The following is a 16,492-nucleotide window of genomic DNA, read 5'->3' as shown; positions in this document are numbered from 1 at the left end:
AGAGCCGCAGCCCGATCGAGCGGACCGAGCCCAGCCGGCAGGTACACGACTGCCTGCCGGGGACAGCAGCGGTATGACCGGCCACCACGGCTGGGGCTACGGCCAGGAGGACGGTAGGCGCAGCCCCCGCTGGCTCTCACCCAGCTGGACTCGCTCAGATCTGCACTCCGGGTTGGGTTTCCCGAGCCCACGCTCCAGGACCGACCCGGACCCTTCTCTCCATCCAGAGCCCACCAGCCGGCCCCAGCTGCGCTTCCCCTGCGCCCTGAGCAAAGTCCGGGCTGCGCCCCCGGGGCTGGGGTGGGGGGGCCCCCGCCGCCCGCGCCTGGGAACGTTGGGGCCGCCTGAGCGCTTCCCGCCGCCGCCGCCGCCGCCGCCTCCGCGCCGACCGGGGCCCCGCACTGGTTCCGCACTCGCTCGCCACGGCGTGCGCCGCGCGGGGAGGTGGCCCGGGGCGGCGGGGGCCGGCCGCGGCGGAGCGCGGTGCGCCGGGGTCTGTGCGGGGAGCGCGCGCGGCGGGTATGCGGGGACCTCCGGGGGGCTGAGCTCCGCGTGGGCAAGGGCGCGGTGTCCCCCGGGAGAGAGTTTCCCCGCCCAAGTGTCCGAGCTGCGGTGCCCGGCTGGTACGTGAGCGCGAGCGAAGGGGGCGCATGGGGACGCACGCTGGTCGAGGCGTCTACACCCAAGCGCGGGATGCCCTGTGGAGGAGCATCCGCTCCTTAGTCTGATCGTGAAGATAGATCTTCCATCCTGCCTCAGTTTCCTTAGCATGCAATGGAAGGGAGAAGAGGCAGATGGTGGGCCAGCTGGCTTGAGTGTAGGTCTGGGACAGGTCGGTTCCTTTTCCAGTTGTTTCTTACCCAGCGGGGATGGGGATGGGGATGGGGATGGGGTAGGGGCGTTGCTATTTCGCTGAGGTGGACGTTGAATACCCAAGATCTCGGCTGGGCAGGAGGGGGTGGGGAGAAGAGCAAGTACCCAGGGCCAGAACGTCCCTCCCGCCCCACTTCTCCTGGAGAGACCGTCACTTTATGAGAGTGAGTGGGAGTCCTGGGCTATAGTTTGGGGTCCAGGAAGTTGCAGTGGCCCAGAGATAGTTAGGGAGTAGTGCTGCGAGTGCTTGGCTCCCTGGGGAACCTCAAAGACAAAGAAGCATGTTTTGTAAGGGAATCCCTAGATCTGGTTACGTAGGAGCTGGACAGAGACAGTCAGACAAAAGCCAGCGGAGATGGCGAAGAGAGAAGGGCCAGACTGACCGCCCAGGGAAGACCATTCTCTCCCTGGCAGGACTGGGGCTAGCTTTTGGATGCTTTCCTCACAGGCTGCCCTCAACGTCTAGCCTTTCCTGTCGGTCCTGTCCACCAGCTTTGAGCCTCCAGCATCCTGTAGCTATGCCCTATGGCCTCATTACCCTCAAGCGGCTGCGCCTCATCCAACCAGCCCTGGGCTGTCCAGTCTAGGGGCAATGAGGGAGGGAAAGACAGAGGACAGAGATGCCAGCATGAGGCAGAGCTCACAGGACTTCAAAAATAACCGAAAGGGGCCGGGCCATGGTTCTGAGTCATCCATTGGGGACATGGCTCTGTCTCTGTCGGCACCTGCTGCTGTTTTCTCGGGAAAACTTAAGAAGCCAAAAAAGGGGGGAGAAGCACCAGCCGGCAGTAGCTCTAAAAATAGGCTGCATCTCAGGATGTTCCCCAGGGAGATGCTGAGCCTTTAGGCTGCAGATGGAGCCTCTGGGAGGCAGGTGGTGGGCGCCCGTGGGTGGGTGTGCAGGTGTGTGTGTTCGGGGGTGTATGCATGGGCATGTTTTCTGCTGTGGTCCCTTTGTGCAAACTTGGGTTTCCAATAAGAGATGTTTATGTGAGAGAATGTGTATGCGTGGGTCAGATATAGTTAGCACGGCTGTGTGTGTATAGACACATGCATATTTGGGGCTTGGTAAGTACAGCTCAGTGTACATATGTGTGTGCACATAGGAATATGTCCGGTATGGGGGCTTGAACTCAGGGCCTAGATACTGCCCCTTAGCTTTTCTCACTAAAGGCTCTCCCTCTACCACCTGAGCCATAGTTCTGCTTCCTGCTTTTTGCTAATTAATTGGAGATAAGAGTCTCAGGGAATTTCCTGCCTGGGATGCATTTGAACCTCTGTCCTCAGATTTCAGCCTCCTGAATACCTAGGATTATAGACATGAGCCACTGCTGCTCCACTCCTGCTCTGTGTTTATATCAGTGAGTGCGTATGCATGTGTATGTATGGGTGAGTAGCCTCAGTTCCCTCATCTGTGACATGGGCATCAAACTACTCTCTACAAGTTGGATATGAGAGGCAAATAAATATGTGTTATAGAGCCAAAGCTAGGTTGATATTTTTTGTTGTTATCACAGATATCTAGTTTTTACTAAGTTGCTCAAGGTACAGAAAGAGGTTAAATTCCTGTCAGGATCATATAAGAGATATTTGATGCCCGTGGGCTTCCCTGATTGTGTGTGTTGGGGAGGCTGGGGAAGGGGGCAGGGAGAACTAATTACCTAGAACAGCCTTTGAGCCTACAGTTGTGTTACATTCCCTTCCATGCACTACCTCCCGGGGCCTCCTATCAGCAGATGAGTTTTACCGAAGTCATTTCCCACACACAGCATTTCCTACATTCCAGTATTGCTGGGATTTAAACTTGGGGCTATGTGACTCCTTGGGCATGTGAGCCTGAGTCCTTGCCCCTCCTCTACCTGCAGGACCCTCAAATTGGCACAAGCTGTACCCCATTGCCCAGGGAGACCGCCAATCCCCCATCAATATCATATCCAGCCAGGCTGTGTACTCACCCAACCTGCAGCCACTGGAACTTTCCTATGAGGCCTGCACGTCCCTCAGCATTTCCAACAATGGCCACTCCGTCCAGGTAGACTTCAATGACTGTGACGACAGAACTGGTAAGTGACTGCTGCCAAAGCCTGGCCCTGCTCCCCATCACCCAGGGTCCTGACCCCATATGGGATGGGCTCAGGAACTCAGATTTGCTCCACTTCTCACCAGCTGCAAAGCCCGGGGCCTGAGCTTCAGTCTCCTTGTGCATAATATAAGAGGAATAAGGTTGACTTTCTACCCAGAGAGACAATTGAAAAATGAAGTGTCACCAAAGGCAGATCCTCAAGATATGCTAATTCCCTTCCTGCCCTTCAAGTCAGCTTTGGTTTTCCTCTCTGCCCATCAGTGACCGGCTGGTGGTAAGGACAAGCCCTCCTGCCCTTGGTGTCTGGTCTGGTTCTGCAAGGAAAAGAGGGGACTGAGACTTCTGTGTCAGGCTCTCATGTGGTGCATTTAGTCTTCTCCAAAACCCACCTCTCAGATGGGCAAATGGAGGTTCTGTGAGCCGGGGAAGGCCATGGGCAAGCTCAAATGTCTCTCTCATCTTGACCTCAAGGTCTCTACCATCTTGGGCTACAGAGGGCCCATGGGAACTCATGCTCTCTCCTTCTAAGGCCTCTCTAGTCCTGGAGTCAGTGGTAAGAATTCTTATGATAAATTCCTAAGTAGAAGCCTTAGGAGTGCTTTGTTGTTGTTGTTGTTGTTGTTGGGCAGTCCTGGGCCTTGGACTCAGGGCCTGAGCACTGTCCCTGGCTTCTTTTTGCTCAAGGCTAGCACTCTGCCACTTGAGCCACAGCGCCACTTCTGGCCATTTTCTGTTTATGTAGTGCTGGGGAATTGAACCCAGGGCCTCAAGTATATGAGGCAAGCACTCTTGCCACTAGGCCATATCCCCAGCCCCTCAGAAGTGCTTTTTAGTGAAGGAATTTTGTCCATACAGCAGGCTGTGGGGGTGTGGAGTGGGGTGGGGAGAGAAAGTGCTAGTGCTTCTTATGTAAGGAAGTGTCCGGTTCTTTGCTCTCCACCACCCCCTCTACGTACACAATGAAAAAAATATGCAGAAGAACCTAGCTGTCAAATAGAAAACCCAGAATGGAGAGATGAGGAGGAAAGAAAGTTAGACTTTTAGTAAGGAGAGTGATCTTACTTTCTGTATCCTGAGATCCCTGGTAGGCTAGGATAAAAGGGAAAGAACAGCTATAATTCTTTCTTCAAAAGAGAGGACCTCTAGCAGACCCTCAAAAAAGAGAGGCAAACATTTCCTTGTGCTCCTTTGGTGCTGGTGGCTCACGCCTCTAACCCTAGCTACACAGGAGGCTGAATCTGAGGATCTCAGTTCAAAGCTAGCTCAGGAAGGAAAATTTGTGAAACTCCTATCTCCAATTAACTACCAAAAAGCCAGAAGTAGAGCTGTGACCTGATCAGTCAGGGAGCCAGTAGAAAGAGACAAACCGACATGGCTCTGCATAGTTGCTCTGGAAGTCAAGTGCACTGAGGCTTGCAGAACACCAAACACATAGTGAATTCAGTGAATGGCAGAAGCCAGGTATGGTGGTGCATACTTATAATCCTGGCTACTTGGGAGTCTGAAGAAGAAGGATCACCAGTTAACGGCAGGTAAAGTTAGTGTGGCCCTGTCAGACCAAAGGGCTGAAAACATAGTTCAGGTAGTGGCCTAACTTGTGTGAGGACCTGGGTTTGATTCCTCCCAAATTAAATAACAGCAAAACCCCACAGAGTGACTAGCAGGGCACTCTATGGTCAGAGGGAGGGAGGAGGCCATAGAGATAAACCCAAGGGGTCAGAGTGGGTGGTTCCTTCTCTGAGACATCAACTACCATGTGGGTTCCTAGGAGAGACAAACTCAGAGAGGTGGACCCCTACAAGAGGGTCAGGGCGGGGCAGCCTGACTAGGGTCCTGCCCAAAGCCATGGGCCCAGACAGGGCCCTCTTTGTGGCACAGATGGGCCCTGCTTCTTATATAAGGAAAGACAACAAAAAGTAGCCTCTGGATTGTGTTGTCTTCCTCCTCCTTGAGGCTCGCAGGGTGCAAGACCCTGCCTGGGTCAGCCACTACGGAGGGCCCAGTGGAACTCTGAGCCTGGGCTGTCACCTGATCCAAAGGCTCACATTCAGGCCTGACTGGGCCACTCCAGTGCAAGATCTCTTTCAGCTGGAAATTCTATCAGTCCCCAGAAGCTTTGTGCATGGCCCCAGCTCACGGGGGCTATCAAGGTGAGAAACTCACAAAGCTAGCACAAGTGGGACCCTCCTAAGAAGCCATTTGTGCAAGAGTTTGCCCTGAGGGTACTTGGGCCTGGTTAGGAAAAAGGATAGGGATCCTCCAGAGCTCACCTGCTCTGGAATAGTCATATTCTAAGGACACAGGTGATGATTAGGGACCTAGTCTCTGGCTATAGGAGATGTCGGTTCACAATGTAGCTCAGTGCCTTTCTGTGTGGCCATGGGCAAATGCTTTTCCGTCTTGGTACCTCAGTTTCTTCCTTTATAAAACAGAGGTGAATAACAGATTGTTTCCCTTGTGGGCTGCTAGGTGGACTATACAAAGCAATCATTCCAACCTCAGCTTGGTCAGGGTTCCAGCTGTGGGAGGCCTGTTGCTATTGGTCCCAGGGCTTCTGCAGGGAATTGGGCTAGAGGAGGGAGGATGGCCCAATGGCGAGCCGTACTCTATCACGCCCAGAAGTCTCTGCCAGCACTGACCCAGAAGATGAACTGTGAAAGCTGGTGGGACTGACCCATGCTCTGTCAACCCACTGAATTTTCCACATGAAAAATGTAGTCCCTGGGCTGCTGCCCAGGTCCTGGCACTGCCATCTGACAGGCTATTCATCCTTCCACACGCCCCTTCTGCCCACAGCAGTGTCTGGGGGCCCCCTGAAGGGGCCCTACCGGCTCAAGCAGTTTCATTTCCACTGGGGCAAGAGACGCGATGTGGGCTCGGAGCACACGGTGGATGGCAAGTCATTCCCCAGCGAGGTAAGGGACCATCCCCGCATCCCTCTGCTGCCTGGGGAAGAGGCTCCAGGCCATCGAGGGAGGGGCTTGGAAGAGCCAGGCGCCTTTACTCTGTCCTGGACTGTGCATCCAGGAGTTTCTGGAAGGGCCTATTCTGTTCCCTCTCACATGCCCTGCTTGGCAACCCTTCAGGAGCTGAGTCTGCGCTCAAGGCCTCCTCTTCCTCTCCCCTCTTTCTTTACTGAACTGCACGTGATACACCCCTCACCCACACCTGGCTTCTTCGTCTTTGCTGTTCCCTTTGTCCAGAACGCCTTTCCCCAGGCATTGAAGACCTTCCGCATACTCTTGGGACTCAGCTGCAGCTTTCTCCTCCCACCGTCTCATGCTGGAGAGCCATAGAGGTCACAGCTAGTTCACTGCAGAGCAGGGCCCAAGCCAGATTCTGTGGGTTCTTGGAGGATCTAAAGCAGAGTTGGACCCAGAGCAGAAAATACTATCTGTGGTTCTCAGGGGGCTCCCCTAGGTCCCCCCCCCACCAGAATCTTGAGCCCGGGCTTGACCCATTCTTGACCTTCCAGCTACATCTGGTTCACTGGAATGCCAAGAAATACAGCACCTTTGGTGAGGCGGCCTCGGCCCCCGATGGCCTGGCTGTGGTCGGGGTCTTCCTAGAGGTGAGTGGTGGGTACCCCTGGGGCCCTGAAGGACAAGGGAGGTCTGGCCAAGCCCTTGTTCTAAGGTGCAGGGTTCTGGGCTCACACTAGCATTTCCCTGACAGACAGGAGACGAACACCCCAGCATGAACCGTCTAACAGATGCACTCTACATGGTTCGGTTTAAGGTAAGTCCAGGGGGTCACTGCATCTCCCCACCTCCCTGGTCCCCAGTCCAGAGCAGCTCTGTGGGGAAGGAAGAAGAAGTTAGCTAAGAGAATGGGCCCATTCACGTCTCTAAGTTGGTGATAAGCCTCGGTGAGACCTAGGGTGAGCATCAGCCCCTCAGGGCCATGCCATAGTCCCACAGGTACCCAGCATGCAACAGGGCAGAGCTTGATAATATATTCATAAGGTACCTGGCACCACAAATGTTGGTCCACCAGGCACTGAGAAAGGCAACCAAAGAGAAGAAAGCACAGATAGTGACCAGTGTGTCCCCAGCACCACGGTTTTACATATTAACACGCAGTTGCAGAGGGCCCAGCCCAGGCTAGGAAAGTATGGCACCTGGGGTCACAGCCATTTGCTTATAATTTGCATGAGTGAACCAAGAAGAAACCAAATCCTACTGGTGGTCATGGGTGCTAGGCTAGTCCTGGCAGGAAATCTGTGCTGATTTCTGTGTCCACACTCTGTCAGGGCACCAAGGCCCAATTCAGCTGCTTCAACCCGAAGAGTCTCCTGCCTGTCAGCCGGCACTATTGGACCTACCCAGGCTCCCTGACCACACCCCCTCTCAGTGAGAGTGTCACCTGGATTGTGCTCCGAGAGCCCATTAGCATCTCTGAGAAGCAGGTGAGTCTGCCCTGTGCCCCAGGTGGAGGAGCCCAGTCCAGCCTGTGTCACCCATCAAGGTTCCCATCTTTAGCCCATTCCTCCCTCCCCCATACTAGGGATCAAACTCAGGGCCTTATGCTTGCTGCTCAAATGCTCTTATCACCTGAGCTATGCCCCGGTCCTTTTGCTTTTAGTTTGTGTTTCAGCTAGGATCTCTGACTATTAGCCAGGCTGGCCTTGGACTGAGATCTTCCTATTTCTGATTCTTGGCATAGCTAGAATTACAGGCACATTGGGCGACATTTTAATTCTTAGTTAGAGTCAGCTCAGTTTTTGGTCATGAGGGCAATGAGGATCCAGACACAGGAGGGAAAGAAGCAGCCTAGATCCTGGGACCAGTCCTTACTGTTACCCTCAGAATGCTGCATTTACCTGGATACTTTAACTACATTACTCAGGGCTGGAACTAGGACCAGGTGAAGCAGTTCCAGGTTCACAGATCCTTTAGGGAAGGAATAATTGACTAAAATGGATGTCTCAAGAAGAGAAAAAGTGGGGATAGTGAGGCCCAGGGGCAGGTTGAAAGAAGGGCAGAAATGGCTGGATTGGGCGGGGTGGGGAGGGTAGCAGATGATGAATCTGACTTCCTAGAGAACAACAGTGCAGTGTCTTCCCTGAGCATCTTTCCTGTCTTCTCAAGATGGAGAAATTCCGGAGCTTGCTTTTCACCTCAGAGGATGATGAGAGGATCCACATGGTGAACAACTTCCGGCCACCACAACCACTGAAGGGCCGTGTGGTGAAAGCCTCCTTCAGGGCCTGACCTGCTCACCTGCCAGCCCACCACAAGGGCACCATCTTCCCAAGGGCTTCCATGTCAGCAGACACCAAACCATCTGAGGCTCTCTGCCTGGGGGGTCTTGTGCTCCCCCCACCTTCAGCTGCCCTCTCTCTGGGGTTCTTGTTGGGACCCTCAATGGGGAGGCACTGCTCAGCTGCCCTGGGTGGTGGGGAAGCAGAAGAATAGGAGCCGAGCAGGGTCCACGCTTGGGGCTGCGGCTGCTCTCCATGACCCAAAGCTCCCTGGGAACCTTCTCTTGTCTTCCCCACTGGCAGTGGCAGTGGCCCCACCCGAGCTCACACTGTGATGGATGAGACTGAGCTCCTGGGATAGGCAGCTGGCACTGCCAGAAAGACTCAAGCAATAATCCAAGGCAGGCCGAGCCGCCTCTCAACATTACCTCCTCCTCAGGCCTCCACCATGCTTCCACCTCACTACCAGGCCACTCAAATAGCACCTGGCTGCTACAGGTGACATGGCCTTCTCCCTCCAGCCACCTGCTGCCATGGGCAGGCCCTGGCTACAGCTTATATACTATCTCCCTGAACCCCAACCCAGCCACCAAAGCCATCTATGTGATAATCCATCCATGTGTTCATAAATAAATTCATTTATCCAAGCAACCAATACCAGATGAGTGTCTATGCTCTGTCCAGTACTGTTCTGGGGCTCAAGGGGATGGGTGCTGTTGCTGGCAGTGAGGTCCAGCACACTTGGGAGGAGCAGAGGACTGGAGAGGGAAGGCAAGACACAGGGCAAGGCATAGGCAAAGGAAGCATTCTTCTCTTTGGGAGAAGAATGAAATTCCAGCCAGTATTCCAAGACCAGAACCACAGAGGGAAGGGCAGACGTGAGGCTCAGAGGTGAAAGCTTGGTGTGATTGTGAAGCTGAAAAGGATCAATAGGCCCAAAGCTCTGGAGTGGGGCCCGGGACTATCTCATATGGTAATGGTGAGCCACGAGGAAGGCAGGGCTAAGCTGGTATAGGGGGAAGATCCTTGGAGGCTCGTGGCCAGGAAGGAGACGACAGAGGGGTGGAGTGAGCAAGGACTGGAGAGAGAGAGAGAGAGAGAGAGAGAGAGAGAGAGAGAGAGAGAGAGAGAGAGAGAGAGAGAGAATATGTTTGTGTATGAGTCTAGGTGTGTCTCTGTGCCTCATGGACTGGGAACCTTAAGAGGATCTAACCACATTGGACATAATATTTACCAGTCCCAGAAGGAAAATTTAAGGAGGCACAAAAATCTAGTCTTGGATTCTGTAATTTACACAACCCTGAGAGTGAGTGCCTCCTTAAATTTTCACCCAAGTACCTGGCGGGCCTCTCCCCTAGTCAAGCTGACTATTGGGTTTCAAATACTCAGATGAGACTTGGTAGGAAGCAGTGAGAGGGGTGAGCAAGGAGGTATGCAAGTTTGGTGGTGGTATGGAGGGACATATGGGGCTGAGGGCAGATGGGCAGGGGTATATCTGAACCCTCTTGGGAAGGAGGTTGAGTGTCAGTGCTGGCAGGGCTTGATGAGACATGTCATCCACTTTTTAGGACTATAACGCCTATCATCCTGTCGCTGTCCCTATGCCAGAAGGGCGCTCCCAAGTCTTAGGGCACCTCTAGGCCTTAAGCCTCTAGCTTTGACCTCCTGGATGGTAAAGGGGTGAGATTTGCCATATTGATTCCCTACCCCATCACGCCCATGTTCCAGGCAAACTGGTCCCCACAGTGGCATTGGGAGGTGGGGGACAGGAGAGGTAAGACCCCCTCAGCAAAGGCTGCTCCCACAAAGATGATACAGAGCCAGGCACAACTTGTCCTATGATTTCACAGCTCCCATCTCCCTCCAGCATTCTGGAACTTGCAAAGGGAGGGGCAGGTTTCTGGAGGACAGACTGCTGGGGGTGGGGGTAGGGACACCAAAAGAAATGCTAGCAATGTAAACTTCTGATGCCCAGCAAAGGTCCAGCTTCCTCCTTGTGATTCAAGAACTGTCATCACTCCCATTTTACAGACTGGGAGAATGAGGCTCGGAGAGGTTATGGGGGCAAGGAGCCAAGCAGGAATTGAACTAGATCTGCTTGACTGCTCTTCTGCTCTGGAACCACAGCATCTGGCCCCCTCAGGGGTAAAGATGGCATGATGGTGGCCACCTGGGTGGGTACTGCTGGATAAGCCAGGGACCTTATCCAACCCCTCCTAGGGATGGTGGCACCACAGACCTGGCACTGAAGAGGACTTGGAAAGTGGGAGCTGATTTTGTAACTCTCCTGAGAGTGCCAAGAATTCTCACTCCCTAAGTTCTTTCCTTTAATTCATTTTCTTAAATTTAAAACTATTTTAAAACCCAAAGTGGCCTCCTTATGTTCTAATCACAGCCTAAGATTTGACCCTATTCTACCCACATGGGATGTCCCCGCTGGATCCCAAATACCTCCAGCAAACCTGGCCTCAAGGGGCCAGGACTGAATCATCCAGGGCAAGCGTGTCTCCTGGGGTGAGGCTGGGGACAGTTGAGATACCCCAAACAAGACGGGCTCTGCTTGTCCCCAAGGTGCTCTTTCCTGTGTATTTGGTGGTAGCCCTGGGCCAGAGACACAGGCTTCAGTCCGTCCACAGTACCACCTGAAAGCCATAAGTCCCCTGCAAGCTTCCCATGGATACTCTCTCCCAGGGTGTTTACAGAGGAGGCTGCTGCAGGGTCCCTGCCTGGAGGGATCACAGCTGACTGCCATGTGACAGCTGGAGTTGGGGAGGGAGGTGAGACAATACCTTTCTGAACACGTCCATCCCTTTTGGACTCTGTCAGATAGAGAAGATACACATTGCAGGACAGGTTTACTCAAGCCTATTTCCTCCTCTGAAAAAAAAGGGAACTACATAGTATGAACCCCACCTATGGTTTAAACTTTTCCAATAACTAAAAAAAAAACACAAAAAAAATGAAATAGGAGCTGAAGCATCATAGCACATTCCTATAATCCCAGCACTAGGGAGGCTGAGGCAGATGTATCTTGAATGCAAGGCCAACCCAGGCTACAACGCAAGGTCCTTGCTCAGAAAGCCAGAATAAAGATAAGTCAGTTCGGCACTGGTGGCTCATGCCTATAATCTTAGTTGCTCAGGAGGCTGCGATCTGGGATTGCAGTTCAAAGTCAGCCTATGTAGAAAAGTCAGTCAGACTCTTGCCTCCACTTAACCACCAAAAAGCTGGAAGTGGCTCAAGTGGTAAGCTCATCAGCTTTGAGGGGAAAAAAAATGTAAGCACAAGCGCAAGACCCTGAGTTCCAGCCTTGAGTACAAAAGCTCAGAGACAATGCCCAGGCCCAGAGTTCAAGCCCCAGGACCAGCCAAAAATAGTCTGGACTACTTGATGCCAAGTTGGCTCCCTGGGCCTGGCCTTTTTTCCTCCAGGAAATGTTTCCACCCCTTTGCTGTCCTCCAACCCTGCAGGGCTTTGACTGTACCATCTGTACAAAGGCCAAGATTCTTGATAAGGAATGGACTGCTGGAGGCTGTCAGGAAAGAGTCTTGCTGGGTTCAGAAGACTTGATCAGTCTGGGAGGGTTCCCTGGAGGAGAGGACCAGAACAAAGTAGCTGGCACCCCAGGAGAAAGACAGAAGCCTCAGCTGTGGGCAGCTTGAGCCAGACATTGAGCCAGGAAGGACTGGCTGCCTTGTGCCCAATATGTTCACTGAGACAGGTTGCCTGGCAGGGGACTTGTGAGCTCTCGGGAGCTCTGGGGATTTCCAATGCTGGGAAGAGGTCTACCTTTCCACGCAAGGCCATGAGAAGTCCAGGAGGGCTAAGCAGACATAACAGCTTGTGGCTTGAATGGAGCACATCCTTCCAGAAGCCCAGCAAACTCCAGGCATCCCTCAGCCCACATCTCCCTCCTAGTGGGGAACTTGACTGCAAATCCTCACAAATGCCAGCTTTGGCTGCTTCTGTTTCCCCTGCAGGATGGATTCATGCCTGGGCACTGGCAGTTTCTAGGTTGGCAGTCTGTGAGTCTAATCTCAGTCTCTCCGGCTGTATCCCAACTGTTTCTGTCTCCAGGATGAAGGGAGGGTCAGCCAGTGCCTCCTTTGTTCCAACCCCGCTACCCTCTTGGGATAGGCACTTTGAGGAAGGCCTAGGGGTACATAGTTGCACTTGGGCTTCTTTCGGGTTCTACAGGGAGAATCTCATGTATCAGAAAGATCCCTCTGCTCCAAATAATTCTCTTGTGTATGACTGGGCTCTAGGCCTCAGTTTCCTGATTTGTCAAACATGTCAGTGGGAGGCTAGAAAGCAGATTTCGTAGACAGAGGCAGACCTAGGGCTGAGCTGGGGAACAAATAGCTCCAGGCCCTAGCTACTGCACACCTCCCCACCCCCACCCCCCAATAACAAAGGGCTCTGAGAGACTGGGAGAACTAGTAGGCGCTGATAACTGGAAGTACCACAGAGACCTCTAGACCTTCAGCCATCACTGCAAGAGGAAAGCTGGGGCTGAATTTCCCACCAGCCTCACCCACTGGGGGTTCTGAGCGAGATCGAATGGATTTACGGAAAATAAAGGCGTACTATGTTTTTCTTGTATCCAAGTCCGGGAACCATGACCCGAATGATGAGACCTGCACTATCAGAGAATTCAGTGCCTGGAAAGCCTGTCTCCCCCCAGACAACTGAGCTCTAATGGGGTTATTTCAGATAGGGGCAGGTGAGCTGAAAAGATATTTTGGGGACAGCTAAGGCTTTGAAGGTCTGGCCTTAGCATTCAATCCAGAAGTCTGTGGTTTCTGGGGGACAATGCGAAAGACCTGAAGGGGAGTTCCTCACCTCTATGCATCTTGGAGTACAGACCTATGCAAATACTGTTTGGCCCCAGGCTAGGGGGTGGAGACTTCAGTGCCAACCTAACTGCTATAATTGGCATCTGTGGCAGTTCTAAAAACTTATGGGGGCAAATCAGGCATCAGCAGCCAGTTTTATGGGCTTTGGGGCACCTGCCTCCAGCCTAGATATCCCTGAGGTCAGAGGTCATGCTCGAATAATGTTCAAAAGGCCCCTCTGGGTTGTTCTAACAGGGGAGCAACCTTGCTCCATTGTTATCGGGAAGCACTGAAGCACAATGTTCTTGCGGCTTAAATACATGGTGAATTTTCAAAAAATTCAGTTACCACCTACAAGGATGGTAGATTGCACTTTGTGTTTGCTGTGGTTTGGTCCTATCAAAGAGTAGTTTTGGGGTTTTGCTCTTACTTTGTTTGTATTCTTTTGAGATGAGGTCTCACTATGGAGCCCAGATCGGCCTCGAACGCACAATCTTCCTACCTCAGATTCCTGAGTGTTGGGATTACAGGTGTGACCACTTCATGTTGGTGGTCGCTTTTTGTTTTATTTTACATTCATTCATTCATTTATTTTTGACGGTACTAGAGTTTGAACTCAGGGCCTCGAACTTGCTCAGCTTGCTTCCATCTGGCATTCTACTATTTGAGCCATGCCTCCAACGCTGCTCCTTTTTTTTTCTTTTGCCAGTCCCGGGGCTTGAACTTAGGGCCTGAGCACTGTCCCTGGCTTCTTTTTGCTCAAGTCTAGCACTCTGCCACTTGAGCCACAGCACCACTTCTGAGGAATCGAACCCAGGGCTTTATGTATATAAGGAGAGCACTCTTGCCACTAGGCCATATTCCCAGCCTATCCCTACTCTTTTTGCTAGTTTTTTTGGAGGTGAGTCTCTCCAACTCTTGGGCCCCAGCTGGCTTTGAACCATGATCCTTTGAATCTCAGCATCCTGAGAAGCTAGAATTATAGGCATACGCCACTGGGGCCCAGCTTAAAATGTAGTACCTCCTCCCATTTCCTGGAGTTCATTTTGATAAATATTGTTTTATATCATCAGAGGTACATAAGCATTGGCACCTTTGTGTTCCTCCTCTAAGAATATCCTCTTTTGGTCTCACTGTGTGTGAATTCCTAGAACAATGCAGTGTTTAATAAATATAAATGTCTGCCAGTTTGGCGATGCCGAGACCCAAGGACATTAAAGATGTGATACGGTCTTCTGATTGTACCTATATCCAGAAATTTCATAATAATACAGCACCTGAACAGAGGAACATGCGTGTCCTTGGTCTTGTGAGATGATTTTCCTAGATAGGGAAAACTCTCAATAAAATCCCAAGTACAATCATGCTGTGTTTTCAAATGATATCACAACATTCCCAAGGTTGAGTAATTTATTTTGTTTTATTTATTTATTTTATTATTATTTTTTTTTTGCCAGTCCTGGGTCTTGAGCTCAGGGCCTGAGCACTGTCCCTGGCTTCTTCCCGCTCAAGGCTAGCACTCTGCCACATGAGCCACAGCGCCACTTCTGGCCTTTTCTATATATGTGGTGCTGAGGAATAGAACCTAGGGCTTTATGTATATGAGGCAAGCACTCTTGCCACTAGGCCATATTCCCAACCACCCCCTGCCCCAAGGCTGAGTAATTTATAAAGAAAAGAAGTTTATTTGAACCAGCTGACAAGTCTGAAGGCTGAAATAGTAATGGTCTAGAACCTGCCTTGGCTCAGCTTCATGTTATAGAGCGCCTGCTCCTTTGACTTATGGTGGAAAGAGGAAAGAGATGCAGGCAGGTGTGTCAGGGAGCAAGGTAGTGCCATGTGTACTTTTTAGAAAGGCCTGTTCTCACCACAGCTCACCTGCACTGGCAGAACTACAATAATCTCCTGAGGATGAAGTCCAGTGACCTCTGAGAGGTCTTCTCACCTCTGGGCACCTATGCATTGAGAAATTAAGCCTCCGGTGGGCTTTGATGGGGACAAACCATAGCAAACACAAAGTACAACCTACCCTTCCTAGATGTTGTATATGGTAACTACATGCTTAGAAAATTTGTTACGTATTTAAGCTGTAAAAAAAAAAAAAAAGAAATATACCTCCTGTTTCCAAATAAAATGGAGCAAGACTACAAGTTTAAATGCTGACTAATGGGTTACAAGCACATGGGACATCTACACATCAAGCAGGACTCAGACAAGCCTTTGTTGTGTGACAGTACCCTCGAGGACTCCCACATGTCAACATCTCCCCAGCCAGTAACAACCTCCCACCTCCAGATTCCCCAGACGCTCTCTGCCATGGAAATGAGAGGAGGTCATGACTAGAAGAAGCACCAGAGAAGAGTGACAGGGTAGAGGCCTGTAGGAGGGGTGAGGTGACACCATTAATGTGGACAGTGTCAGTTCCTAGTGGTCAATCAGTCCCCCTATTCCACTTTGCTCTAAGACACTCAGGCATTCCTGTGGTGTTTATGCCCCCTAGTGGCCATATGTAAAACTGCAACTTATTCTCTGCCTCTATTTTAGCCAATCATGTACCTGAGTTGAGAATGACTGCACTGTCCCGCAGGTTACTATTTGTCGAACTAGTTTTGCTGTTGTTTGTCCTCTTGTTTCTCTGGAACTCCGAGACTTTGTTTCCTCTGCTGACTTGAGACTCCTGCACTGGGTGGAGCTGGCAGCTGGTTAGTGCCATCTGGGGAAAGGTGATGTATGGAGCAGAGGCAACGCCCCCATCCTCCTCCCTTCCTCAAAGGCTGGGAGCATAGAGGAGCACTTTCCAGGTAGAGGAATGGCAGGGGAGAAGATGTGGAGAACTCAAGGCTAGTGTGAGAAAATTCTGATTGAATTTGACCCAGTCTTCACATAGCCTGGGGATGGGGATGTGTCCTGATTACAGTCTCGGGTCCTAGTTCTTCAGACAGAAATAACACTAGAGCCGGAGAAAGGAGGGCAGCTCCACCCCGACACCCACATACTTCCCCTACCCTCATTTTGCTGACACAGCTTGGAGAGGGTATCTGCTCCAACAACTTTTATGGGAATGGCTGCCCTATTCAACAAATAGGGAAAAGGGGTTATGTACCCAGTCAATGGTAGTGTTGGGGTTCTCAGGGCACCACCACATGACACAGAGGGGGCTCCTGACTCTTGCAAAAGCAGCTGTAGAGTAATCAGGGGCTTGGACACTTCGTACATCAACCTCAAGGCCACAGGTTCTCTTTGTTCCTTGGCTGAGAGGAAAACAATACTATGGGATCCTCAGCCTTCTACCAGGAAGTGTGTTCAGTGGGTGGTTTGTAATATTTGATTGTTGTTATTGGCTGATGAAAGAAAGTGCAGATATATTTTGAATACATCAGCCTTGTATTTCCCACAGGGGACCAGTTTCGGAAAAATATTCTCACACTGTTAGCACCCAGGAAGTGGAGGCCTTATTTCAGCCATGGGGCTTCCTTAGGATGATGAGACAAAAAGGCA

General features: G+C 51.7%; 1 protein-coding gene across 1 annotated transcript; it reads left to right on the top strand.

The window, feature by feature from the left end:
* Positions 1-8,755, top strand: Ca7 (carbonic anhydrase 7). Its single transcript, XM_048355419.1, has 7 exons — positions 1-113; positions 2,739-2,936; positions 5,753-5,871; positions 6,432-6,527; positions 6,632-6,694; positions 7,209-7,364; positions 8,047-8,755. Exons 1-7 carry the CDS (start codon positions 74-76, stop codon positions 8,167-8,169), a joined length of 795 nt encoding a protein of 264 aa, XP_048211376.1. The 5' UTR covers positions 1-73; the 3' UTR covers positions 8,170-8,755.
* Positions 8,756-16,492: the final 7,737 nt, after the last annotated feature.

This window comes from Perognathus longimembris, chromosome 10, assembly GCF_023159225.1.
Source record: "Perognathus longimembris pacificus isolate PPM17 chromosome 10, ASM2315922v1, whole genome shotgun sequence".
Taxonomy (NCBI): domain Eukaryota; kingdom Metazoa; phylum Chordata; class Mammalia; order Rodentia; family Heteromyidae; genus Perognathus; species Perognathus longimembris.
This window is presented reverse-complemented; position numbering and strand designations above follow the sequence as displayed.